At 38.1% G+C, this 27,099-nt stretch overlaps 2 protein-coding genes across 11 annotated transcripts in view; one reads left to right on the top strand and one right to left on the bottom strand.

Moving 5' to 3' along the window:
- Positions 1–3,069, bottom strand: part of SENP1 (SUMO specific peptidase 1) — a 78,945-nt gene extending 75,876 nt beyond the window's left edge. For 3 of the 7 annotated variants that reach the window (XM_031938037.1, XM_031938034.1, XM_031938033.1), the window contains exon 1: positions 2,475–3,069. Coding sequence is in view for 2 of the 7 variants with exons in the window: in XM_031938031.1 (XP_031793891.1) it covers positions 1,639–1,795 (157 nt within the window). In the remaining 5 variants the exon portion in view is untranslated. Of the gene's footprint in view, positions 1–1,638; positions 1,808–2,474 lie in introns of those variants that run through there. The other 4 variants (XM_031938036.1, XM_031938032.1, XM_031938031.1 and 1 more) reach the window with 2 other exon arrangements.
- Positions 1,817–27,099, top strand: part of PFKM (phosphofructokinase, muscle) — a 41,359-nt gene continuing 16,076 nt past the window's right edge. The window contains exons 1-2 of one of the 4 annotated variants that reach the window (XM_012551791.3): positions 1,817–1,909; positions 21,199–21,291. In XM_012551791.3, coding sequence (XP_012407245.1) covers positions 21,207–21,291 — 85 coding nt within the window. In that variant the 5' untranslated portion in view covers positions 1,817–1,909; positions 21,199–21,206. Of the gene's footprint in view, positions 1,910–17,780; positions 18,130–21,016; positions 21,109–21,198; positions 21,292–27,099 lie in introns of those variants that run through there. The other 3 variants (XM_012551792.3, XM_031938029.1, XM_031938030.1) reach the window with 3 other exon arrangements.

The following is a 27,099-nucleotide window of genomic DNA, read 5'->3' as shown; positions in this document are numbered from 1 at the left end:
GAGGGCAGCTGGATGGCTTCCTGGCTAGAATACTAACCCTGGAGTTAGGAAGACTTGAGTTCAAATTTAACCTCACTTACTAGTTATGTAACCCTGGACAAGTCACCTTAACCTCTGATTGCCTAGGAAGCAACCAAATGGCTCAATAGAAAAGACTGCTGGACCTGGATGCCAGAAATCCTAAATTCAAATCCAGTCTCAAGCTACTCACTAGTGTGATTATGGGACCTCACTTAACCAAATTAAGTTTGCCTTAATTCACTGGAGAAAGAAATGGCAAACCACTCCATTATTCTTGCCAAAAAATATTCCATGGGCCATAATGTCAGGAAGAATCAGATATGACTGAAAAACAAGAGCCTAAACTAGATTGGAGGCCATTATGAGTAAAGAGAAGGAAATTGATGAGAGATGTGGTATTTCAAGAATGATTAAGTTCTAACAACTAATTAGAGATAGGATATGAGGGGGAAAGAAGAGAATCAAAGATGACTCTGAAATTATGAATATGCATCATTAAAATGGTAAGAGTGTTCTCAAAAGAAAGGGCAAAGTCTGCAAAAAGGTCAGATTGAGGGAGAAAAGCAATGGATTCCTCTATGTACATGTTCAGGAAATAAATATCCCTATCTTAGAAAAAGAAAGTGAACAAGCCATAAATAAGTTCCCTAAGGAAAAAATATCCAGAGCTAGATTTACATGCAAATTTTACTAAATATATAAAGAATAATTAATCTTAATTCTCAATTTTGTACATGTTGAGTGTAAGTTGCCTATGGAATCTAAGATGACATTTTACCTCTCCAATGTTAGGAATCAAGGTGATGAAAGGAGGAAAGCTGTTGCAAAGATATTATCATTTATCTGTAGATTCCTACAGAATAAACAAAGGATATGTAACAAAAGGATAATGATATTATTGCTACTTCCAAGTAAAGGCCACGATAAAGGAATAAGGGCTGAAAAAAGATGAAGACCTAGAGCAATATGCAGCAGTTCCATCACCTAAAATAAGAAGCAGTGGAACCTGTTTTAATGTCCACTCCCACCCATCAGATTTGGCTCTCATCAAATGGATGGTAGCAAGACTTGTTTTGCAATTAGTTAAAAGCAATGAAATGAGTAGCACCAGGATTTCAGAGCAGAATTTATCATCATTTCTTCCCATTCCAAAAGAGAACAGCAAGAGGTATCAAGGAGAGGGGTAAAAAGGGGTAGGAGTAGGGGGTTAAAAATATGCTTCAAATTTCATGATAAATACGATTTCTCAATTCAAAATAATTTATGTGATACAAATATTTAAAGAATGAAAAATTCTAGAATCCATTCAACCAGTGATCATGTTCCTTCAATTAAGTAGTTCACAATCTTGAAAGGTTCACCTATTAAATGCCTACTATGAGCCAGGTACTGTGCTAAACGTTGGGGATATAAAATAAAAAGTCCCTCTTCTCAAGGAGCTCACAGTTTTGCAAGATAAGGACAGGATAAATTGAAGATAATTTAACAGAGGGAAGAAACTAGCAATAAAGGGGATCAGTAAAGTTTTCTTGCAGAAAGCAAGATTTTAAGCTGGAACTTGCAACCAAGGAAACCAGGATTAATAGATAAGAAAGGATAGAATTCCAGGCTCTGTACCTAACTTAAAATTTCCACAACGGCTGATATCCTTATAAAACGGCACCAAAAATGGAGCAGAGTCTTCTATGAGGCTGGCTTGGAAGTGATAAAAGGGGTGTAAGTTATTGCAACGGAAGATACTGAACATACTGCACAGCCCCTGATAAATAGGCATCTTCCTGTTGGAGTCAGAAGAGAGTGGACATCTCTCCAGTACCGCGCACGTTCGGGGACTTGAGGGGAGTGAGTGTGACAGCTCCTGGAGAAATTACCAGGAGGAATGAATCAGGTGAGCAAACAAAGGGGAGGGGGGAGTGAAAGGAAACCCGACTCCAGCGCTCCGGACTTGCTCACAAGGGGCGGCCGTGAGTGACAGCGGGGGGCTGCTCACAGGGGCAAGACGTGGGTGCAGAGAGGAAAGCAATACGCTGAGGTGGCGGGGAGGAAGGGGGGAAGTCACAGAGCTGCTCCCGAACGGCCTCCGATGCGGGCTCTGAGAAGGCTGCAGCCCCCCTTCCATGCCTCCCGCTTCGACCCGGCACTCCCGGGGAGCTCCCCCTGCTCCCACCTCCTCCGCCCCCCGCGCGCTGCCCTAGGCGGCGCGCGCCCCGAGGGCGGCCTCAGCCGCGGCGCGCGCTGCGTCCTGCGGGAGGCCGGCGGGTAAGGACGAGCCCTCTCACCGCCGCCCCCGGCGCCCCCGCCGCCAGGCCCTCGGGACTAACGGCTGCCGGGGGGGAGGGGGGGGGAGCGAGAACTAGCAGGCGAGAGATGGGGGTGGGGTGGGGAAGGTGAGAAAGAGGCAGGTCCGAAGGGAGGAAGGGTGCCGAGCCGCTGCCTCCTCTGTCCAGCCCCACCTCGGTCAAGTTAGTGTCCCGGCCGAGCCTAGCTCGGCCTCCGTGCCCCGGCTTCCCTTGGCTCCCCCTCCTGCTTCCCGCCGCCACTCACCGAACCGGAACCGGGCGCCACGCGAGGGGGTTTCCGGCCGGGAGCCGAACACAGAACTCGGGAACCGCTGCGAACCGGAACCACCTCCGTCGCACCGGAAGCTTTTCTCAGCGGCGGCGGCGGCGGCGGCGGCGGCGGCGGAGGCATAAGCAGTGGCGGCAGAATAGTACAGAGATCCAGTAGCGGGAAAAGCCTGGGTGGGGAACTTTGCTGAGCGTCTGCGCGTGCGTGGGGACTGCGAGCTGGGCTGAAGTCAGCCCCGGAAAAAAGCCGCCGCTTCAAGAAGTAGAAATGGGATCACCAAAACCGAGATCTTGCGCGGATGTCCCCTTCCCTCAGCCCGAGAGGTCTCCCAAGCTGTAGACAGTATCACATTCTCTCCCTGCACCTCAGTTTCACCTCAGTAAAATGGGGGGCTTGGACTGAACGGATTCTGGTCTCTTTTCTATAATCTGCCTTGCCCAGGGACACCCATGGCCCCCCTTTCCTGATTTTGGCTCGTTACTGGCCAGGGATGAAGATCCAGTAAGAGTTAGGTCATAGCAAACATTTCCTAACTTTTTATTTAAAAATACCCTTCCCTCCCTCCACCCCCCCCCCTTACTCCCCATTCCCTCTCCCCCTCCCCCATTCCCTCTTCCCCTCCCCCATTCCCTCTTCCCCTCCCTCCCTCCACCCCTCCCCCGTCAAATACATGTAAATTTCTTATTTCATAAACTGCTCTGTTTTAAAGTCCCTGTCTTAAGACATCGTGATTTTTTTTTTTTTTTTGAGGTTAACCTGGGAAGAAAAGTTAGGCTGTAGTTTTCTTCCTTCTTTAATTATCGTGGTTAACCTTTTTTGAATTTGATAGACCAGAGAAATATTGTAGCTATGACATCCCTAGGTTCCAGCAAAGAAATTGACAACATCTCACCAACTATTCTTTGAACATTAGTAGAGAAATATGGACAAGATAATAATTGAGGGTACAGGTTAGATGAGAGCTTTTGTCAGGTCAAGGTGCACAGGAAAGTTTCTTGAGTCAAATAGGCTTTCTTTGAAATCATTTGATATATAGATATGTATAAATGTATATGTATGTATTATAAAGATTAGATGACAGGTTAGATTATAAGTTATTTCTAAGTACAATATTGCTCATAAGGAGAAACAGGATAGGGCAAGAAGTTCTCAGATAGGGGTTTGGTAACATTTTGCAGCATTGTTTATCACAGTGATGAGAGAAGCACCCCTTGAACATACCATAAAAAGTCTTGCAAGTGGACTGGGACAGAGATAAACTCAAATACAGAAAGGAAGTAAACAGGCATTACCATGTGCCAGGGACTGAACATGGCTTGTCTGTATACAAATGCAAGCAAAAAAGATAGTATATGTACTCAAGAAGACTACATTTTAATGAAGGAGTGACTACCTGAAAGAGTAGAAGGTGGATTGGTGTGCAAGATGGCGTAAGAAAAGAAATAGTTCTTCCATCATTTATTATTCCAAGTATAAATTCTGTCCATTATCTTCTCCTAACAGGTTAAAAAAAAAAAAGCCCTTTTGTTAGCTTCATTTTTTCAAGTTTCAATTCATAGTGGATTTTATTTTGCCTATCTAAATTCTTACAGGAATATACTACTTTTTATGTTTATCCTCAGTTACTTGTACATGTACTTACTAATAAAGTATGAATTTAATTGTAACCACTTTGGTCTCTTTAGACACTATCCTTTTTACTGCCTTACTGAAATGAATTCAGAATGTTACTAATTTTTTTTCATCATTTTTCCATCCTTCTAGAACAGATTTTCTTTTTACTGTCTCAGGTATAAGATCATATATTATTATTGAACTTTGTTTATAATCTACAGATATAGTTATCTATGTATGATTACTCCTTAGAGTTACTTGTACAGTAAGCCTTCTAAAGTTAGATAAAGTATAAAATAATTCTATCCTATGAAGCTTAAAAGGATCTTCTATGCCTTACTGAAACTAGAATTGCATGAATGTTAATAGATTTTTTCATCATTTACCATTTTAATGATTTCTTAGTCTTGAAATCAATATATTATTAAGTCTTTGAATTATAATCTAGTGCAAGGGTCCAGATTCTCTTCAGAGTTAAAATTATATGTTCATATTCATTAACTGAATATGCTTAAAATTCATCCAGCTAAAGACATAGAATGTGACTAGTTTCATGTATCAAACAGATGTTTTCTAAGACCTCTTTGCAGTCTTAAATCATCATTATTAAGTCTTATGGTTTTAGTAGGCATTTCTGATTAAGACTATATTTCACTATACTGAATATGGTTAATTCATCTAAGAATGAATGTTTCAATCTGTCTATCCAAGGCTCTTTCTTAAACCTCTTTGGGTAAATTCATTGGCTGTCATGGTTTTGTAGTAGGAATGGACTAGAGCATTTCCAACAGATATGAGCCACTTCCATAGGAAATCCTTCAATCTGTCTCCAAGTAGTTTCAGTTATTACTCTGCAAACTCACATGTCCATATAACTAGATTAGTCATGTTTCACTCAGCCCCTATGATCTATCTAATGATAGAATCTCAAAACTCAACTAGTCTTTCACTCCACATAATTTTTCATAGGCCTTGAGTATGTTCCTCTTTTCTTACCTCCCTGCCTCTTAGAATCTCTCAATTACATCTTATCTGAAGTGCTACTTCCTTCCATGAGGTCTCTCCTTATCCCCTCTAGTTGCTTATATTTTTTCCATCTTGCTGAAATTACTTGTATTTACTCTCTATATATTTTATATGTACTTATATATTGTATAGGCAGCTAGGCAGTAAAATAGAGTGCCAGGCCTGAAATCAGGAAGACTCATCTTCATGGGGTTCAAATCTGGTCTCAAAAACTTACTAGCTGTATGACCCTGGGCAAATTATTTAATCCTGTTTACCTCAGTTTCCTTATCTATAAAATGAGCTAAAGAAAGAAATGGGAACCACTCTAGTATCTTTGCCAAGAAAACTCCAAATGGAGTCATGAAGAGTTGGACATGACTTACAAAATTGTGTATTTTATTTGGTCATTTTGTATGGAGTGCTCATAAGGTTTGCAAAAAGAATGTCACTTAAAAATAAATACCCCAAGTGAAGTGAGCAGAACCAGGAGATCCTTATATATGGCAACAACAAGATTATACAATGATCAACTCTAATGGATGTGGCTTTCTTCAACAATGAGATGATTCGAACCAGTTCCAATTGTTCAATAATGAAGAGAATCAGCTATACCCAGAGAGAGAACTATAGGAAATGAGGGTGGACCATAACAGAACATTTCCACTCTTTCTGTTATTGTTTGCTAGCATTTTTATTTTCCTTCTCAGGTTTTTTTTCTTTCTTTCTAGATCCGATTTTTCTTGTGCAGCAAGATAACTGTATAAATATGTATACATATATTGGATTTAACATATACTTTAACATATTTAACATGTATTGGACTATCTGCCATCTAGGGGAGGAGGTTGGGGAGGAAGGAAGGGAAAAGTAAAAGGTTTTGCAAGGGTCAATGTTGAAAAATTACTCATGCATATGTTTTGTAAATAAAAAGCTATAATAAAAAAATAAATACCACTTATGCACCAATGTTGTGTGCACAGTATAGAAGGAAGAAGGGAGATAGGGAGGGGGGAAATCAATCAAGAACTTAATAAAAACCTGTAAATTAAGTCAGTTTGTATTTGGATAGTTGGTGACTTCAAGGCAAAGGTAGGAATGATTGAAGATGGTGAGAAATATTCACTTCAGGAAAGAGGAATGAGAGAAACTACTATTTTGTAGACTACATGGAAGTCTCGCACCTTTATTTTATGAATATTTTTTTCAAGAAGAGAATTGTTAGGTACTCAACAAGAAAGTTAAATAATGACTCAAAAATGAAATTGGTTATATTTTAATAGACAGGAAAAACTCATTGATGTGGAAGGCATCCCTGAATCAGCTGTATATTAGATCACTGATTTGTTAGACCAAAGTAAAAAGCTAGGGAAAAAAGAGTAATGAGTAAAAGATATAGCATATAAATGAAACAACTCAATCCTGAACTGTTTTAAAAGTAAGGTTTTTTTTAATAACTTTTTTATTGACAGAACCCATGCCAGGATAATTTTTTAAAACATTATCCCTTGCACTCACTTCTGTTCCGATTTTTCCCCTCCCTCCCTCCACCCCCTGCCCCAGATGGCAAGCAAAAAGTAATAAGTTTTAAAATACCGATAATAGATAACTAACAAAAATTATAATTTTATGCAGACGCTTAATTTACATAGCTCAATTGCCATAAGGTGACAAAAAGAGCCTTAAAAGCCTGTTAGCTAACACTTACCTTATTTGTCCAATAGAAATAGAAGTTGGCCTAAGGCATAAGATTATAAAATAGACTGTAAAATCTCATGGAAAAGGATGATGGATGCCTGGCACATAGTAGGTGTTATATAAATGTTAGCTATAGATTTGTAGGGGATTCAATTAGTAGCACTTGAGTGGAAAAAAGTGAAGGTAGGTAGTGGTTTGACTAATCCAGGATTGTGATTTGCTCAATAGAATAGGAGAGCAAGGGTTTCAAGAGTAAAGGAAATTTTAAAGTTGAACTGGTTAACCAAAAGGTTAAGAATGGAAAGGGAAGAGTTATGCCAGAGCAGGGATATGACATGAGATAGTATTGTGGGAAGGATGAATTAGAAATCCTGGTGGATGATAAAGAATAGGTTTAGGAGGACTGAAATTTAAAATTTTTGACCATAGTAAATCAAGATTGTAAGATTAAAACTGAGTTGGAGTAGATCATGGAGAGTTAAGGAGATTCAGGAATTAATAGATTAATATTTGAGAGAACATTAATATGTATGTTAAAATCCCTTGATAAAAGGGCAGGAGCTGAAATGGAAAGGAAAATTGTGAGATCAGAACTGAATTACTTCTCAAACAGTTCAAGGAAAGGGTCAAAAGTTAATTGCCACGAAGATATGGATTGGGTGATAAATTCAGATAGGTGCTGCTGGTGGTGGTTAGTCATTTCATGTTTGACTCTTCATGATCCCATTTTGGAGTTTTCTGGGTAAAGATACTAAAGTTGTTTGCCATTTCCTTATCCATCTCATTTTACAGATGAAGAACCTAAGGCAAATAGGATGAAATGACATGCCCAGTCACATAATGTCACATTTGAACTCATGAAGATGAGTTTTCCTATTTTCAAGCTCTATCACCATACCACCTAGGATCCTTAAATTTGGATAGCACAAACCTCAAATTAGAGGTTGCTGAGTAAAGGCAGCAAAGAAAAAGTCATGAAGTAGTAATAGGATGCAAGGAATATTCCACTTCCAGGACTAGTTCCAGAGGGTCTGAGAGAAAATATATTCAGTGGTACGTAGAATGACCAAGAATATAGTGTCATTCATGGGATCCTATAATTCTATTAATGTCAGAAGAAATAAGGAACATGAGAGGAAGAGATGAAAATGAAGAGATTTATGAAATGGGAACTCCAAAGAGCAAATGTAAGGGGACTTGAAGAGGTATAGCATTGAAGTGTATAAGACTAAGAAGTGGAAGTTGGAGAGTGGGGTTTTTTTTTCCTTTTAGTTATCTGATAATCAGTATCCCAGGAGTTGGGGAAGTAAAATAGCAAGTATATATAATAATTCTGTGCTAGAGGCAACTGAATTATGCTGTATCTGAACCAAAGACCTAAAACTGTATATATTTATTTATACATCAAGTCCATAGAACATTATCAATCTTTTACCTTTATGCTTACTTTTTCATTTACACAAAAAAGTTATATAAATTCAGAATGTTAATAATAACTAGGGTGTTAATAGGTAACAGAATGACTTTCACAATTGATATTCCACCATAGATTACCTGAAAATTGACTGAAAGGTATAGAAAATACAAAATCCTACTGTATTATTGTTGATTATGAAAAAGCATTTTATTCAGTAAAGTAAAATGCTTCTAAACAATATCTTCGATCTATATATCAAAATCATTCAAGATTTCGTGAAAGACATAAACTTTGGCATAAACATCAGGGAATACATAACATAGGAATATGTATGCTTGTCAAAGGCATTTGCTGGTGAAGGAAATGCAGCACAGAGTCCAAGATGAAGAGGATTCCATATGGTTGTCCCTCCTCCAGAGGCTCCTGTTTTTAAGTATCATTGTTTAGTTGTATTAAGTACCAACATTTTGTATAGCCTCCTGGAAAAGAATCACTCACTCACTCAAAAGAAGTCTAATCTGTCCACCCACAAAGAAAAGACTAAGTAGATTAAAAAAAAAAAAAAAAAAAAGACTTTCCTAGATTATCACATGTAGTTGAAAATACAACTTTTAGAGCTTTCCTATCAGCATGCATTTTTTGAGACAGGCCATTCAAATAGACAATGAATTGGGCCAAGAAATAAACAAAAGGACCTCTGGTTTGCCTTTAAGAAATTGCAAATCTCTGCCGATTCCAAGCTTTTTCCCAAAACAAATGTTCATTTATTCTATGTCAATATTTTTACAAGGTATTGACTACAGATATATAACAACAGGCCCCAAAGAACTGAGAATATCCCGCAGGTGGCAAAAAAAAAAAAAAAAAAGGAGGCACATGATGACAGAGCTGCAACATATAATCAAAGTGTTGAAAATGTTCATAGGAAGAAAAGACGAATTAGTCATATTGAGAGAGAGTGAAGGCTGACAGGACTCTAAAATACAGTGAGACTAGGAAATAAGGAACCCCTAGAGTGAATTTATGGAAAGATATAGATAACACAGGATATGTAAGTATGAATAGGTTGTAATCTGTGATACTAATGACAATATCCAAATCATTGAGCTCACAGATTCATTTGTATATTTGAGAGTATATATGTTTTCCCCAACATAAGACAAGCCTCTTAAGGGTAAGTACTGTTTTATTTTTTGTTCTTCGCATTCATAATAACATCTAAGTCTATTGCTTCCTTGATTTCTTCCCCTCTTCTTATCTCCTATGAATTAGACCATCTCTACTGCTATTCTTTTAAATTACAAGACCTATTTTAATATAGTTACATTAACTAATCTGTTAATCCAAGTAATATTGACCAAACCCCTCTAATGACCAGAATTGTTTACCCAAAGCCTATTTCTAGTCCTTGGGAAAATGCAGTGGTACCTACACAGTCACTAAACATATTAAAGATCATTTATGTGCCAAGTACTGTGCTAAGTGCTGGGGATACAAACAGAAGACAGTCTATTCTGAAGGAGCTCACAGTCTAATGAGCGAGACAATAGGTAAAGAACTAGGTATAAAAAATATCCAAATAGTTTACCTGTCAGATCTATGGGGAAGAGAAGAATTTATGACAAAATAGGAAATGGGTAACAGCAACATTATGTGATGATCAACTTTGTCAATAATATAATAAATGTAATTGCTCTTCTCAGCAATACAATGATCAAAGACAATTCCAAAAAAATTCATGATGGAAAATGCTATCTACATCCAAATAAAGAACTATGGAGTCTGAATGCAGAGTGAAGCATACTATTTTCACGTTGTTTTTTTTTTTTTGCTTTGTCCTCATGGTTTTCCCCTTTTGTTCTGATTCTTCTTTAAAAAACACAATATGGAAATATGTTTACAACAAATTATATCTGAGATAAATTGGAGATAACAGGGAAGAAACTAGAATTAAGAGAAGGCACTCTGGGCTTAATCAATCAACCATTAATAAATCTTTATTGAGAGCCTACTATGTGCCAAACACTGTGTTAAACATCTGGAGTACCCAAAGAGGCAAAAGATAGTCTCTGTTCTCAAGGAGCTTATAATTTAATGGAAGACAATATGCAAATAAATATATTGTTGTTTGTTCTTTATTCCATTGCCTCAGAATAAATAGCAATTTAAGCTACATACAAAATAAATAGGAAATAATTTTAAAAGGGAAAGCACTAGAATTAAAAGGGGTTAGGGAAGATTCTATAGAAGGTGAGATTTTAGTTGGGACTTAAAAGGAAGACTTAAGGTCAGTAGAGCACAAAAGGAAAAGCTTTCCAAGACAAAAAAATTAAATGCCTGGAACTGAGAAATGGAGTAACTTGTCTGTGGAACAGCCAGGCAGTCAATCCACTAAAGCTACTATGCCAGCCAAACAAGAATCTTGGAGTCCAAAGTAATGCAACGATTCCCAGGATTCTGTGAAACATGGATCCTGAAAAACGGGGACACAAAAGGCCAAAAGAGTCTGACAAGTTGCCTTCTAACACAGTGGTTTATATTAATTCATGTGTTTTGTCTATATAAGTAATTTATCTTTAATCATTAACTACTTGAGAGTTCTTACTGTATTAAACTCTGTATTTTCTCTATACCTAGGACAGAAAATATTCATTAAAATCAATTTTTTCATGTGTATGACTAGCTTTGATGATTAGTTTAGAACTTCCAGAGTATAGATACCAGGAATCCTTTTTTTTTTCAAATCACCCTCATAGAACGTAGGGCAGTTTTATACATAAAAGGGCACTTATTTCAGGATTTTTGACAGATTGCTAATGTAGTAGGAATCCAATAGCCCTATAATATCAACTCATTGTAATTTATCTTTTATTATCAATCCATGTCAACTAAACTAGTCTTTCTAATTTGCCTATATAAAGTTTAGTATGATGGTGTCATATATTGAGTACATGAGAAATATGCTTAGGATCAGGGAAAGAATGGGAATAAAGTATGGAATATAAAGAGTATAGGGCTAGCTTGGTGGATAGAGCCCTGGGCTTGGAATCAGAAAGGCTCATTTTCCTGAGTTCAAATGTGATCTCAGACACTTATTAGCTGTGTGATCCTGGGCAATTCACTTAACCTTGTTTGCCTCAGTTTCCTTATCTGTAAAGTGAAGGAAATGGTAAACTACTTCAGTACCCTTCCCAAGGAAAGCCCCCAGTGAGGTCATGAAGAGTCAGACATGACTGAAAACAATTAAACAACAACTGAATTTAGAATCCAGAACCTAATAAATTCTCTACCTTCTTGTAAATTATCCCAGCTTCAAGGATCCTTTCTACAAGATCCATAGAAAAGAAGATTCTACTTCTTAACTCAATGAATTTTCTGTTTCCTTTTCCTTCTTGTCCTGCCTGAGGCACAGGAACTATTCCTGTAGGAAGAGGAGAAAGGGGGGAAAAAAGGTTGAAATTTGCTTTTTCACCTGATCCTGAATCATACAAACCATTATCATATCCCATCTTCAACTTGTATCATGAAAAAAATGAAGACACAGCATTGTTTAAAAATAATTTAATCCACTCTAGATAGAATAATTATTTTGGAAATAAGTAAGGAACTTGTGGTGTGAGAACAGGGAGGTAAAAGAAAGAGAAGGAAATGGAGAAAAGCAAATTAGAGAAAGGAAGATTTGTGTTCTGTGTTATAAACTAGGTTAAAAACACACAGAAAAAACAGAAATTGAGACTTGTGGGTTAGAAAAAGATGGAGTTGAGAATATTGTGGGAAGTGTGAGCAAAGGAATAGTAGGAAAACCTACATTTTGACATTAAATAAAGTATAAGTCAGTTGAGTGGAATCCACTAAGTAGGCATATCTTATTGTAAATTTAGTCTGAGTAGGAATTATTTGACTTTCCTGAATTCCTAAGGCCTAATACTGTGTCTGGCACATAGCAGGTACTCAAAGAATATTTGTTTGATTGAAGGAACTTTATTATGATATTAAGAAACATATAAAAACATGTTATTAACATTATAATAGACATATAGGAAAGACAATAATACAATTCAATATTTGATTCACTGTCATTATGATATTAAAATGGCCATGGGCAAAACCAAGCCTAGATAAACAATTGAGAGAGTAACTGAGTTGAAATAGTTTACCTGTATTGGACTTCTTTGGAACTGAGTGCCTGCATGATATACACCTTAGTATAGTACTTTTTTGTTTTGTTGGCACTCTCAAAGCCTCAAACTCAAACTTGGGCCTATAGGTATCTGAAGAAGGAGAAAGAATCAGATGTTTTGAGATGTGGTTCAGAATAACTGGATACCTTGTCATAATGCTCCATTCAAGTCAGACTTAGAAGAGGATGCATGAAGTCTTTCTCATTTTTAAGGCACAGGAAGGGGATAGTATGGTTGTGAGGGGAATCTATCAGTGTACATGCACGCACACACACACACACACACACACACACAAATCTCTCTGAGATTACAGATGAATCACTAAATTGGGGAATCTCAGCCTCTTTCTTCTCTCTAAATGTACAACTTTGCCATATCAATCTAATCTTTTTGATGATTTGATGATTAAAGTCAATAAGAATAGGAGAATGACTGCAGAAAGAAGATGGATAGAGATAGAGGCAAAAGGCACAGCCAAGAGGGAGAAGAGGGAAAAAGACAAGGATGAGGAGGAAAACAAGAGGAAAGGACTAATAATTCTTAATTAGGGAATAAATCTATTTCCCTAGTCCTATCAGCTATATAAAAGACTTACTGTAAAGACATATTTTTCCTACAAGATAACAAAAGGTAATGGTAGCTTCAGTGGAAGGAAAAAAAAAGTATGACCCCTTTTGGTGGGATTGGCCGTTATATCCTGCCTCCTTCCCTCTGTATATTTGTTCTCTGCAGAGCTCTAGAAGCACAGATGCTACTATAGTGCTGAATATTGTGAAGTCAGCAAATTTCTGCAATTTGGATTTTGAATACCAAACTGCAAAGCACTAAAAAGAGAGTAGGGGAAAGGTTAAGATATGGAGTTGCTAGCCTGTGGGTAAGGTCTACTTGCAACTAGGATCATTGTAGTTAGTAAGGAAGAGGTTGTTGAGTGAGCTAGCTAGATGCCAGTTCATGGAGTTTTTACCTTCTATGGGTTCATAATATCCTAGATCATACAGATAGCTGTATCTCTGGTGCATAATTTCTAGTTTGAAAAATTTGAGAGGATTAGGGAAAATATCTAGTTCTCCATCTTATTGATCATGTGACCTAGAAGATCTGTTTTAAAATTTTACATTGATATTCATTCCTTAATGATATTGGTTTTCTTCCTCCTCTTGTGTTTTATTCTTCCCTAGTTTAGATATTAGGACTCTATTTGTCTTATTAAATGATTCTGATAGAGTACTTTCTTCATTATTTTCTCTTTATCTAGGAAAATAATAAAGATGAGAAATAAGAGCTGGTTTCATCATCAAGTGTGCTGGGACCTAAAAGAAGAAAGATGTGCCCCCAGAAATGTGGAGCCCCAAAGGACAGATCACAGTAGAGGGAGGGAAAAGGTGATTTGCTAACTAAGGAACTTAGACCAGGAGTACTTAACCATTTTTTGTGTGTGCATCACAGGTCCATTTGACAATCTAGTTAATCAATAATTTTTCAGAACAATGTTTTTGAATGCATAAAATAAAAATCCATTTTCAAAGAAAACCAATTATATTGAAATAAAGATATATTTTTTCATCATCCACATTGTTGGATTCCCTAAAATCTATCCATAGGCCCTAAGTTAAACCCCCCGATTAAGGAATATTAGGGGTGTTATAAAGAGGAATAAAAATAGGATAAATAAGAAAGTATGGGGTGTGAAGGTTAATGTCCTGGGTATTCCTTTTTATTCAAGGAAAATTGGAGAGAGGATGTACTTTCTATCTATGGAGTAAAGGAAGAGCTGGAAGACATAGGAGTTTTCTTGGAAAACTTGGAGCAGAAGGATCCTGACCAGGCACTGAACTCTGTTTTCCCAGCATCTTGGAGCAAGGAATAGGAGTGACAGTCCCCTCTTATGTCTCTAGGCTCTAGACAGGAATTTTACGTCAAGGAATGTTTCTAGGCCCTTGTAACTTAGGCCTTTGTATATTCAATCATCAAACATTAAATTGCTATCTTGTACTAGGTGTGGGAGATAGGAAGACAAAAATAGAACAATCCCTACCCCAAGAGGCTTTTATTAGGGAAATGTACACGTGAGACAAACACATATAAAATAACAAAGATAAGCTGAAACTATGGTGTGAAGGATTTTAAACAGTGACATTTTGGAACTTTTTGGGAAGGGGAATGATATGATCAGACTTGTGCTTTAGGACTATTTATGGCAGAACAGAAGAGGAAAGGCTGAATTCAGGAATTCATCTGTTAGGTGGTATTTACAGTAATCTAGCTGACAAATGAACTAGAGAGATGGAGAGAAAAAGATGAGTCATGAAAGACAGAGAGAGATTTGATAGGACTTGGCATTCATTGGATATTGAGGGAGAAAGAATGATGAGGAACAGAGAAGAGGCAAAAATGACTTCAAAGTTGTTAACCTTGGTGACTGGAAGGATAGTGGTGCCTTCAACAAAAAATAGGAAGTTAGGAAAGAAGAAGGGTGAATTTGGGTGGTAAAGATAATGAGTCCTATTTTGGACATGAGTTTAAGATGTCCACAGGACATCCAGTTGGATATCCAATAGGTAATATTAGACTGGAGCTCTGGAGAGGCATGAGGGTAGTAAACACACAATATGCATATATGTTTATATACAAATATTTATGGTTAATATATATGAAAGTATTTATAAAAAATAATGAGTGAACCTATGAGAACTAATAGGGTTTCCAAGAGAGAGTAAGATGTAAGGATCCAGGACAAAGCTTTGGTGTATAATCATCAGTAGGAGGTGAGATATGAATGATAATCTAGAAAATGAATCTAAGAAGAGATGAGATAAGAAAGAAATATTCAACAAAGAGAAAAGGGTGGACAGCATTGGCAAATGCTATAGAGAATTAAATGAAGTTGAGGACTGAGAAAAAGTCATTTAATCCAAAGAGGGTAGTTTGTATGTGGGTGTATACTTATACACACATATTTGGATAATGAGGGAATGCGTGCCTTCTGATGAGAATCCAGAATATTCTCTAGAGGATTAGCCAGGAGGAGACATATTGAAATTTCAATAAGGAATGAGGTTAGACCTGAGGAAGAACTTTCTAATGAAGATCTCAAAGAAAAGGAGATATTCTTTCATGTATGGAAGAACATGCTGGAGGCAAAATGATAGCCTAGAGATGAACTCTTGAGGATGCTTCTAGTCTGGAACCCATATGTATGGATATGATAAAAATGTGGTATGGAGCTTAGGACACTAGTAGAGTCAGAAAGAACTGGGTTTGTACCTCACCTTGGAAACTAATTGCTGCATGACCCTGGGCCTCTCTGGGTCTCAGTTTCTTCATCCATAAAAAGAGGGGGTTGAACACAATGACTTTTAAACTCTATAATCCCATTCTGCTTTTTGGAAGAGATGTAGAAATAAGTGTATCTCTTATATGGAAATTACATTCCCTGCTCTCTGATGGTAGCTGCTCAGACTTTGGTGTCCCTTCATAATCTAACAATTATAATTATTGCTAGGCTTTATGGGATTGGGGCACATCACCTTCACCCTCTCCACTAAGGGGTTTCTTTAAGCTCTGGCTCCATGTGCTCAATGACTAAATTCAACACTAGAGGAGTCTGGCTTCTAATGAGAGGAATTAAATTCCTTTTCTTGCTCTCTTTGGCTTCTTATATCCATACCCTGATGACTCGGGAAGAAAACTGCTTAAAGTTTAGGTTTGACTCACTAAAGTCTCTCCCCAAAATGCAGTAGAAAGTCATTCATATACAGAATGAATCAGATATAGGATATTTTCTTCCTCTCCCTTCCCAACAAAGTGCTTAACATATACAAGACCCACAAGCAAATCATCAGCAAGGTTGAGCTTAAACTTCAGAATAACAAGGAATTTGCCAGACTGGTGAATAGGTATTGTTATATTCTATCTTGGCTTTGCATTGTCCAAACAATTTTCTCCAGCTCTTCCTTAGTGGTAGTTAGTTTCGCAAAGAAGTAATAGATTAGTTTTTACAAACTTCCCCAATAGGCAAAATTGTAAACTGAGTAACTCCAGAACTCTTCACCTCATAAGATTGCTTCCAACACACCCATCTTGGGACTGATTCTTTGATGAGCTATAATCAGAAAAGAAAACACAAAGCAGAAAAAGAAGGTTCATGCTCATCAAGTTGAGCTCCCCTTCTCTAACTACCCCATGGAATAGTCTCCATGTTGCTGGGGTTGGAAACGGATGGTCCCTCTCCCCAACCCTCAAGAGATAGAATGATCCTAATAATTCATGGAAGAGAAGAAAGTGAAGACTAGTCATTCACTATCACTGTCATTCTCTTTTAAGATTCACTGAGTCAGCAGTTTTTCCTACTCAGCAGCCAATAAGAAAATTGTTTCATCATTCCCAAAGCCTCTAGTCTTTTATCATCTTCTTACCCCTACCACCATGGTCATCTTCATCCCCAAACAGCCTAAGTGTTCAACTACTATATGTGGGGAGCCAGAAGCAACTAGGGCAGCTCTACTTGCCCTTTTGTTCTACACTAGACATCTTTATCCGCTTATTGCTCTTTCCTCCAACCCCACGTCTATATTGATCAGGTCCAATAAATGACACATATATAGAAAAATAGTTATTACTTTTATGATTTAATAGGGATTTGAGAGTCAAAAGCAAAACAAGTGGAGCTCAACCTTACTGATAATTTGCTTGTGGGTCTTGTTTATGTTAAGCACTTTGTTGGGAAGGGAGAGGAAGAAAATATCCTATATCTGATTCATTCTGTATATGAATGACTTTCTACTGCATTTTGGGGAGAGACTTTAGTGAGTCAAGAAGTCTCTTGAACCTATATTTCTAGCTCCCCTAAGGGAAGTAGAGAATTTAAAAATGACATTTATATATCATTTTAAGATTTGCAAAACGATTTCACACATTATCTTATTTGATCTTTGCAACAGTCCTATGAAGTAAGTGCTTTTTTTAACTTTATACTTTTTTAACTGTTTTTAATATGGAAACTGGGGGATGGAGAAAGTTGGACTACTTTCCCAATATAATATGCATAATGTCTGAGAAAGTATTTTATCCAGATTTTCCAGACTCCAAAATTAACATTTTGTTTGCTATGTCATTGCAGCAGGAGGGACTAAAATTATGCATTAGAAATAACTTTCTGTCATAGGCAGATGTTGGATCAGACCAGGGAAGAGGGCTGTGCTATCTTGCTTTTAATCAGCTTGAATAGGAGAAACCCCTGTCAATCTGAGCTGAAAAAGGGCTGCCCTGTTTATAAATCAGTGAATATCCTAAATGTATATGCCATCTTTCTTCCTGCTAAGTGCAGGTGCCAGTAACACCCCAAATATTAATAGAGAATCAGAGCCATATGGAGAGTGAATGAAGAATGAAGATATCAGATCGGTTCCTTAGAGAGAGAAAAAAAGGGAGGAGAGAGCGGAACAGCTTGTGAAAAGGAGAAAGTCTCTTTTCCTTCCCCCTCCCCTTTTGCTTTCACCTGGCTCCGCCCCAAGTTCCCGCTCTCCCCTCTCACCAAGGACAGTCAGCCGAGAAGCAGCCGCACTGGAAAGCTCAAGACTACAGGCAAGCTAGGGGTTACCAGGGCCGAGCCAAGGTGGAATCAAAGCAAGTTAAACGGGGGTGAATCATACTGGGACGATACGGTGGGGCAAACTGCAGGAAAATGGGAACGGGAAACAGCAGAGGTGGAATGAGAAGCCGGAATGGGGAGGGGGGATGGGGAAGGGCAGACCTGGAGAAACCCCGTCCCTCAGCCGGGCAGGGGCTCCAGTCTGATTGCTGCACCTGCCAAGAATAGCTCTGCTGTTTAAGGTGCAGGAAAGAGGTGGAGGCTAGGTAGGTGGTCTAGCCTTCCCCACCTACTCCCCTGCCCTGCCAGTCATCGGAAGACTAGGAAATGTCCCTTGGGACATGACGCAGTCTTTCTCAGTGTTTTGTTTTTATGTCCACGTGTGCGTGGGGAGTGGGATGGGGATGATGGATGTATAGATAGATCTGTCATCGGTGACATTTGCATAAACCAGAATTGCTAGTATTTAAAAAGATCGGAGTATAACTGTTTCTCTTTGTGCGTGTGTGTACCCAGGGTTTTTTGTCTTTGTACACACAAATCCATAACCTAGCATTGATTTTTGGCTATGATTCTCTTCCCAGTGAAGCCTCAAGGGTATGAGACCCTTATATAGTCACTTTTTTCACTTTTTTTTTTTTTTTTTGCAAGGCAATTGGGGGTTAAGTGACTTGCCTAGTAAGTGTCTGAGATTTGGATTTGAACTCAAGTCCTCCTGACTCCAATGCCTATGCTCCTCCATCAACTTAACAATCTAACTGCCCCATCACTTCTTTTCTGAAAGGAGCACAATAGTGATGTGTTATGGTGAGGCAGACAGGAATCTGGAAACTCAAATGAGGAATTGCTCTTACCTTCCTTCATTTACACTTCTTTCTGCCTTTTTGTTGCATTTTCCACTTTTTCCAGGATCCTGAGTGATTTAGGTGTCTCTCTCCATTGTGATGAACATATATCTATGTGTGTGACTTTTTGTTATTGTATGAACAATACAATAACATTGTTATTGTGAACAACAGTGATTCACTGTTATTGAATCCATGTCATATATATAAGAAATATATGGTGTTTCTGTATCTGTGTATTTGGGTCTGAGGTTCATTCATACTAAATATTTAAGTGGCTGTTAGGAGCACTAACTATGCTAGGCACCAAGGAATATAAAAAAGTAAATGGTATAGTCCTTATTCTTGAGGAACTTATAGTCAGTAAAAAACAAGAAACATGTATGTGAAATAATTAAATATCAGTACAAGATGTTATATGATGTGGGGAGTAATGTAGAATATAAATAGGAGAGAAATGAGATCTCAGTGAACTGTGAATATTCAGAGAAAGTTTTTTGTAAAGTGGTTATACCTTACTGCAGGGGTCCTCAAACTTTTTAAATAGGAGGCCAGTTCACTGTTCCTCAGATTGTTGGAGGGCCAGACTATAGTAAAAACAAAAACTTTGTTTTGTGGACCTTTAAATAAAGAAACTTCATAGCCTCGGGTGAGGGGGATAATGGTCCTCAGCTGCCGCATCTGGCCCTCGGGCCGTAGTTTGAGGACCCCTGGGAAAGGATTAAAAAGAGGGGGTATTATAAACAGAGTTCATACTTAATAAGCATAAGCAAAAATGAGAAATGTGTGGTAGATGGTAGACCAACCTGACTAGTGTCGAGTATTCATACTGGATAACAGTAGAAAATAAAGTTGAAAATTTAGATTGTGGAAGAACTTGAATGCTTAATGAGGTAATTTTTTTCCTGATCATGTAGGCAATGAGGGAAAAAAGTGAAGATTTCTCAGCTGTTCATGAAGTAAATAAAGTGATATTTTAACGAGGTTAATCCAGTACTAATATGTATGATGAATTGAACACTGGAGAAATTAGAAACAGGAATATCATATTGAAATTCAGATTAGGAGAAGGCAGAGGTTGGTAGCAGTAAAAGTAGAAAGGAAGGGATGAGCAAGAGAGATATTATGAGAGAAGCCTTGACAAGAGAAGCCTTTGATTAAGATGAAGTCAAAAATGACTTTGAGATTTTAAGTTACTTGACTGAGAGAATGAAGACATATCTATTTCCTATGCTGTGAGAACCACAAACATTTATTAAATGCTTACTAATTACAGGTATTATGCTATATACTAGAAATTCAAAGAAAAATGAGAATCTCTGCCCTTAATGAGATTATATTCTACAGAGAGAAGGTAAAATATACACAGAATATAAATACCTAGAGCACTAATACCTAGAGAAATCAGAAAAGGTCTCTTTGAGAGATAAAATTTGAACTGAGCCTTGAAGGAAGTGAAGAATTCTAAGAAGCAGAGAGGAAGAGAGAATGTTCCAGATATATCTCCAGATAGGGATAGCTTGTGCAAAGGCTTAGAAATAGGAGATGGGATTCTGGATTTGGAATAAAATAGATTAATTTGACTGAAATAGAGTATAGATCAGTGAAATCAGTCTGAAATAATGACCGAGTGAAACTATATTTTTGAACAGCCATAAATGACAAACATAAGATTTTGTATTTTATCCCAGAGGCAATAGGAAGAGAAACTAGTGCTTATTCCTAATCCCTATCATTTAACTTTATTTAACTTAGATTTAAAATCCTGATTCCAGCCCTTCTTTATATTCCTAAAATATAGATTCTATCTGAAACCCTAACTCCAGACTTTGCCTTGCTACTTTACTAGCTCTATTCTTCTTTCTTCACCTAGCCATCTCTAACTCCATCTTCCCATCATGATACCTTTAAAAAGGCAAGAGCCCCTGAAATTTGTACCATTTCTTCTTTTCTAGTCAGACACCTCTTCTTAATTTAGCTCTGTCCTCCAAATAGTCCCCAATTGGAGTGGGAGGGAAGTAGGAGGGATTAGCCAAGGGCTGACACAGCCTTGGGTTCAGTTACACTGACATTTCAGCTTCTCATTCTGACAGGGGAACAGCTCTGGGGCTCCTGTCTTGGGAAAAGTTCAAAAAGCTGCCAAGTTAGAGTCCAGACGCAGTGCAAGAAGTAAAGAGCAGAAAAAAGGAGGCCACAGCCTATCCAAGCCAGCAGTATACTGATCCATCTCTCTCTTAACTGACCATTTTTGCCTTTCAGATTGGACCATGAAGCATGACGCACATCTTCAGGCGAAAACACTGGGTATTGGCAAAGCCATCGCCGTACTCACCTCTGGGGGAGATGCCCAAGGTAAGTGATCAATGAATAGACTGACAGCTGTGATCAATAGACAGGACCTCATTAGAAACTTCAGACTTCAGAACTGGGCCTCACTTTTCTGAAAAGCCACTGTCACATTTAATACTTTCAATGGATTTGAAGCCTATAAAGCTCCCACACTTTTTATTTCCCTAAATGATTCTTAAACTTCTTCTAAAGTTTTTTCCTTAAAGGAATAGTAGTGCTCCCTGGACTGTTTAATATCTTAAAGGATTGGTCATCAAGTTTATTTGTCATTCATTTATTTAGTAGAAGAAGGAGCAATAGATAAAAAAGGAAGAGGAAGTGGCAGCAACTTGATAAATGGGTGGTGGAGGACAGAAACTCAGGTTCCTGGAAGAGGGATCCAGGATCGGTAGCAACTGGAATGATAAGACCTGAGTGGATTCTGATATGCTCCCACATTTTTTTTTTAACACTGATCATCTGAGTGTCCTAAGCAGCAGATCAGACTTATCAGCCCTAACAAGTTAGTTGCTGCTTCTCCCTTCTCCTTGCTTTCTTCCACCTCTCCTTTAACAACTGCCCTTCCTTTTCATGAAGATTAAAAACAGGACAGAAATAGAAATAGTTGAACAAACTAGGATCACTGTGGGGAGGCAGTGCAGAGAAAAGCAGTAAAGAAAGAATTAACAACAACAAGGAAGACTTGAGGGGCAGGAAGGTTAGGTGTGGAGGACAAAGAAATAAGAACGAAAGAATTTTCCCTTTTTTCTTCTTGGTTTTTCTTGCCTTGTCTAATTCTTAAACTGGGGAATGGGAGACAATCAAGGACACTGGGACAACCATTCTGCTATAGCTGGCCCTGACAGAAATCCATTAGAAGAAAGGATAGAGGCACTTAGTCATTTACTTACTCCATCTACGGAAACACTATATAAAGCATTTGTTACTATATATAATTTATTTTTGCTTCTCTTTTTCCAGAATGTTTTTCACTTCTGTGTATTTGCATTCCCAATCTATTATTTTCTCTTTAATTTCTTTGGTGAAACTGACTATTGGGGATATCCATTTTTCTATTCTGCTAATTATTTTTGCTCTAATCATTTTCATACTTCTCTTTTAAACCATAAATAACAATATGTTGTTAGTTCTAAGTTCTCTTTAAATTCCACAGAGTCCTCTATCTCATCAAGTGTGGGATCATTTATTTTCCTTTGTTTTTAAGTATTTATTGATGATCTCTTTCTATCTAGATCCAGAATTCATATATCCTCCAGCTATTAATGTTTCCCTTCTTGATTTTAGATGTTTATATTCAAGATCTTTGAGTTTGATTCCTCCTGAGATCTTTGGCAATTTCAGTCTTTTTTTCCCCTCTCTTGCTCACTTTCTAACTCCTTCCCTTCTGATAGTTGTTTCCCTGGGGGGGGTGGTTGTGTCTCAGTCTCCTTCCACAATGGGCAATTCATGGTTCACCTGGTTCTGAGTTCCCTTCCTCAAGTGACTTTTGGGAGGACAGAATGGCCCTTTCTAGATGCTGAGCTTTTTCCTCCAAGCTTAGTGGAGTGCTACATAGCACTTATGCCTCTCCATATCATGTCCTGGTGTTCTGCTCCATTTTCCCTGTTCCTCAGTTTTCTGACCTTGCACCAGCTATTCAGAGAACTATCAGTGCTGGTGCTATAAAGATTAATTTTGGTAGTTTAATTCCCCAAAAGTCTTTGGGAGAAGAGTAAGGTGATGTGGGACTGAGTTCTATTTCAAGCCCAAACATGTGTTTTGCCCCCCTCTGTTCCTCTGCTCTCTTGCAGAGATTTTTTACAGCATAGAACAGCTGCACTGGCCATCTCTAGTGGCCCCAGGAACTCTCCAAGGCCTAGGCACTGGCTACAAACTTTCCCACATAGCCTGGATCCTGAATCTCTATAACATAGGGAAGGAGGAGGAAGGTCTGCACTGTGGGGTTGGCTTTTGTTGCAAACCTATATGTCAACTAGAGCAACCTTAATAGCAGTAGCAGGGTGGGGGGCAGGGTGAGGGAGGAAATTCTGAGCTTGGGGTAGGTTTCAATTCATAGGTATTTATAAAATATTCTTTTAGGTTCCAAGTGTCCTAGACTATGGAGACAGCTGAAGTTGTTTTACTTTGACGCATAATTTTGTTTTGGAAAGGTTTGAGAGGTCATGGCAATCAGAGAAAATGTCTAATCTTCTGTCTTGTTGGTCATATGACCCAGTAGTCCAACTTGACTTAAGATTTTGTTTTGTAGCCTATGTAACCATAAAAAGAAAGAAGGATTTCCTTTGGAGAGCTTGCAGTTTAATGGAGAGGTAATGCATATCCAAAATACATACATATGATACCTATATGAGCTATCACATATACATATGTATGTATATATGAAACCATATAAACAAGTCACTGTCATTTCTATCTCCATCTTGCATCCCCTCACATGCTGTCCTCACCTCCCACTAGGTCTTTTGCAATTGTTCTTTCTGCCTTAGATCTTTCTCTATTCTTAATTCATCTTTCATTGAGTTACCAAAATCAGGGCTGAACACACCAGATCTTTATTCAATGCCAGTGGCTCCCTATTATCTCAAGGATCAAATATAAAGTCCTCTGTCATTTAGCACAGTTCACAAATCGATCCTTTCCTATCTTTCTAATCTTCTTGCTCTTTACTTTCCTCCATGCTGCTTTTCAGCTAGTTACCTTCCTCATCTCTACCCCTTAAATTTCCTGGCTTCTTTCAAAACTCAGTTTGAACTCTACCTTCTGCAGTAGGCCTTTCATGGTCCCCCAAATTCTAGTGACATCCTTTCTGAAGTTACCTTACATTTATTCAATGCATGTGTGTCTATACACACACATACATATGTGTATATGTGTATGACACATATGCATGTTGCATGTACCTAATTATTTACATGTTGTTTTCCTCATTCACATGATCACTGAGGGCATAAATGATTGCTGCATTTAAAAAAAAAACTTTTTTGGTTTCTCAATGCTTACTTGGCACAATTCCTGCCACATCAGTGCTTTATAAGTATTTGTTGACTGACCAGCAACAGTGTAGTATTGGTCTTCTGATTTCTAATCTAGGACTCTTTCCACTATGCCATGCTATTTAGAGAAAGGCAGAGAAAAATATATATAGCAATTTCCTTTCATTCAAGAAGAGTATCCCTTCCAATTATAGATTTTTAGTAGCAAAACTCAGAAGATGGCTAGGACAGCTACTATCTTGAATCTATGTCAACACAAGCTCACAGCCTCCAACAAATCCATTAAAAATGAGAGCATGGCCAAGATTATTACTCATTCCTAAAAGTGAAGATCCTAGAATTTAGTGTATCCAATGTAAACTTGTCATAGTCCTCCCATTTTCATAGACTGAATATCATTGAGCTTTATGGGGAAAATTATAGGTCCAGAAGGGATCTCAAGAGATCTGGTGGTCCAGCCCTTTCCAGGCACATAATTGTCTATTTTATCTTAAAAAGAGATTTCAATAGTTTTATTAGTTGTATATTCACAGTGTCTAGCCTCATTTCTGTTTCAATTTAAGTTTAGATTAAGACTCAATCAGGAGAGAAACTAGCCCTCCAAATCCTTTCAAATTCATTGAATTCAGCCTTTTCTGTGTAATCTATAATTTTAGCTGCCAGCCATACTGGGTACTCCTAGCTTCCCCTGATTTGGGGATGGGGAGTATCCCTATCCCTCTTTAAACTCCTTTATTCTCTGTCTGATTCATTCTCTGCTATCATTATCATTTAAAGTTATTGCCACGTCTCTTCCTGTAATTGTAGTATCTGAATTACGTGCCTGTGATGTTCCTTAGAACCCTTTAAAGCTTTTGGGACAGCTGAAAATTCACTCTAAATGGGGCCTGTAACCCTATTCCTCATCTTGCTTCTAATGGACCTGGCAGCTGTTCATAGAGAGTTAGTTAAGAGTGACATGAAACAACTAAAGAAAGACAGACCAAGACTGCCTGGAGTTAAAGCAAGGCAGGGAAGGGTGTTCCTGGACCTTTTTAGCTAAAAGTCCCAGTGTCTTTACCTTTCCTAGACTTGCTTGATATTCATCACAAAGAATTAGGATATAAGAGAAAGGCTCAGGAAATTGAGGTTGTGAAACTTTTTTTTACCAAGAGATATTTTAGTGCAAGAAAGTCCTCAACTGCAGAAGTGACCATTTTGTGTGCTCCAGAACTGACTCTAGACCTCAACTCTCTCTATATTCCTTCTGCATCTGCTTTCCAGGATGGTAGCAAGTAGAGTTACGGTATCCAAAGTGTTGGGATAAGAGTGAGGAAATCTCCACTCAGACTCCACCTATGATAACAGCATATAGCGACAGTCAAATTTTTGAATCCTGTACCTCATTTTTCCTATTTATATAACTGGTACCCCAAACTCTGCTGTTTCCACACTCTCTCCACTTCCCTACCACCTACCAAAATTCTCTCATGAAACAGGGAAGCACATATGATGAGGGAAGATGCTAAGATCCTGAAGAATCAAAGAGAATCCTAAATAAAGTAGATATACTCAGGGTCAGGAAGTAAGTCAAAGCAGAGCCAGGATTAGATCTTAAGGACTGATCCAGTGGATCAGGAATCTGAAAACAAAAGGTCATACTAGTTGTATGACCTTGAACAATTCATTTAAGTTGAATGTTTGCTTCCTCATCTATCAAATGGGGACCATACCTTCCTTTACCTACTTCACAAGATTATCATGAAGATAAAATGAGATAATGACAAAGTGTTTTTTCAAAAGAACTAGAGTGTTTGTATAAATGCAAGATCTATATACCATCACCATTATCTCAAGTTTCTTCCTGTATGCCAAAGATCTTGTATTTGCTTTGGCCTTGGTTCTAATATTAGAAGATTTAGGATTCTTAATAACTAAAATAATAAATTAATAAATAATAATTATTAATAGGAGTATTAATTATTAATAATTAATAATAATAACAGGGGCTACTGTGGCATTGTAGCATGCCTCACCATGTAAGGAGGGAGGAAAAGCTGGGCCTCATAACAACCCATGATTAGTCCACCAAGAGGGAGGCTCTTCAAATGGGACAAATGGGAAGAGGTATTACTTTATTTCTGCCGCATCTGTGCCTTCCTGGAGGTGCCTCTGCCTCCCTGAATCCAAGGACTTTTTCTAGCATTTACATAATGCTTTGAAATTTACAAAGTGCTTTGCATTTGTTCTCTCATTCAATCCCTTAAAAATTTTTTTGTACTTGAGAAAACTGAGGCTGAGAGGTTAAAACTTGCCCAGCATCACACAAGCAATATGAGTCAGATTTGAACTAATAGCTTTCTAATTCCAAGCCTAGAAATCATTACTTTCACCACCTAACTGGTCGTTATGGACTTTGGGAATCTTGAATTCTCCTAAGTTATTGAACCTCAGAGAATGGGGCCTGAAGGGTAAAGGCAGGTAGAGGTGAGATTTGGACTGGGATGTATCTGGAGAGATCAAAAGGCTTTTCTCCACTTAATCCTCCACCACAAGACTGACTGTTCAGGAAGATCCGATGGTCCCCCCCAGAACAAAACAAAATACATTTCAACATCTTGGCTGGACACAAATTGGACCAGGAGTAAGGAGACCTAGGCTCTAATTTCTGCTTTGACATTCTGTTTGAGTCTCTTTCCTCCTTCCTAAAATGAAGAAATTATTCAAGGTGATCTCAGAGGTCTCTTGTGTCTCTAACAGTCTAATATTTGAGCTCCAGTTACTTTCTCAGCTCAGCCTCAGTTTCAACAAGGATTTGAATGAGGTTTGCTCTTTGAGC

This window comes from Sarcophilus harrisii, chromosome 5 (assembly GCF_902635505.1).
Source record: "Sarcophilus harrisii chromosome 5, mSarHar1.11, whole genome shotgun sequence".
NCBI classification, from domain to species: Eukaryota; Metazoa; Chordata; class Mammalia; order Dasyuromorphia; family Dasyuridae; genus Sarcophilus; species Sarcophilus harrisii.
The sequence above is the reverse complement of the archived record's forward strand: the minus strand, read 5'-3'. Positions and strand labels throughout refer to the sequence as shown.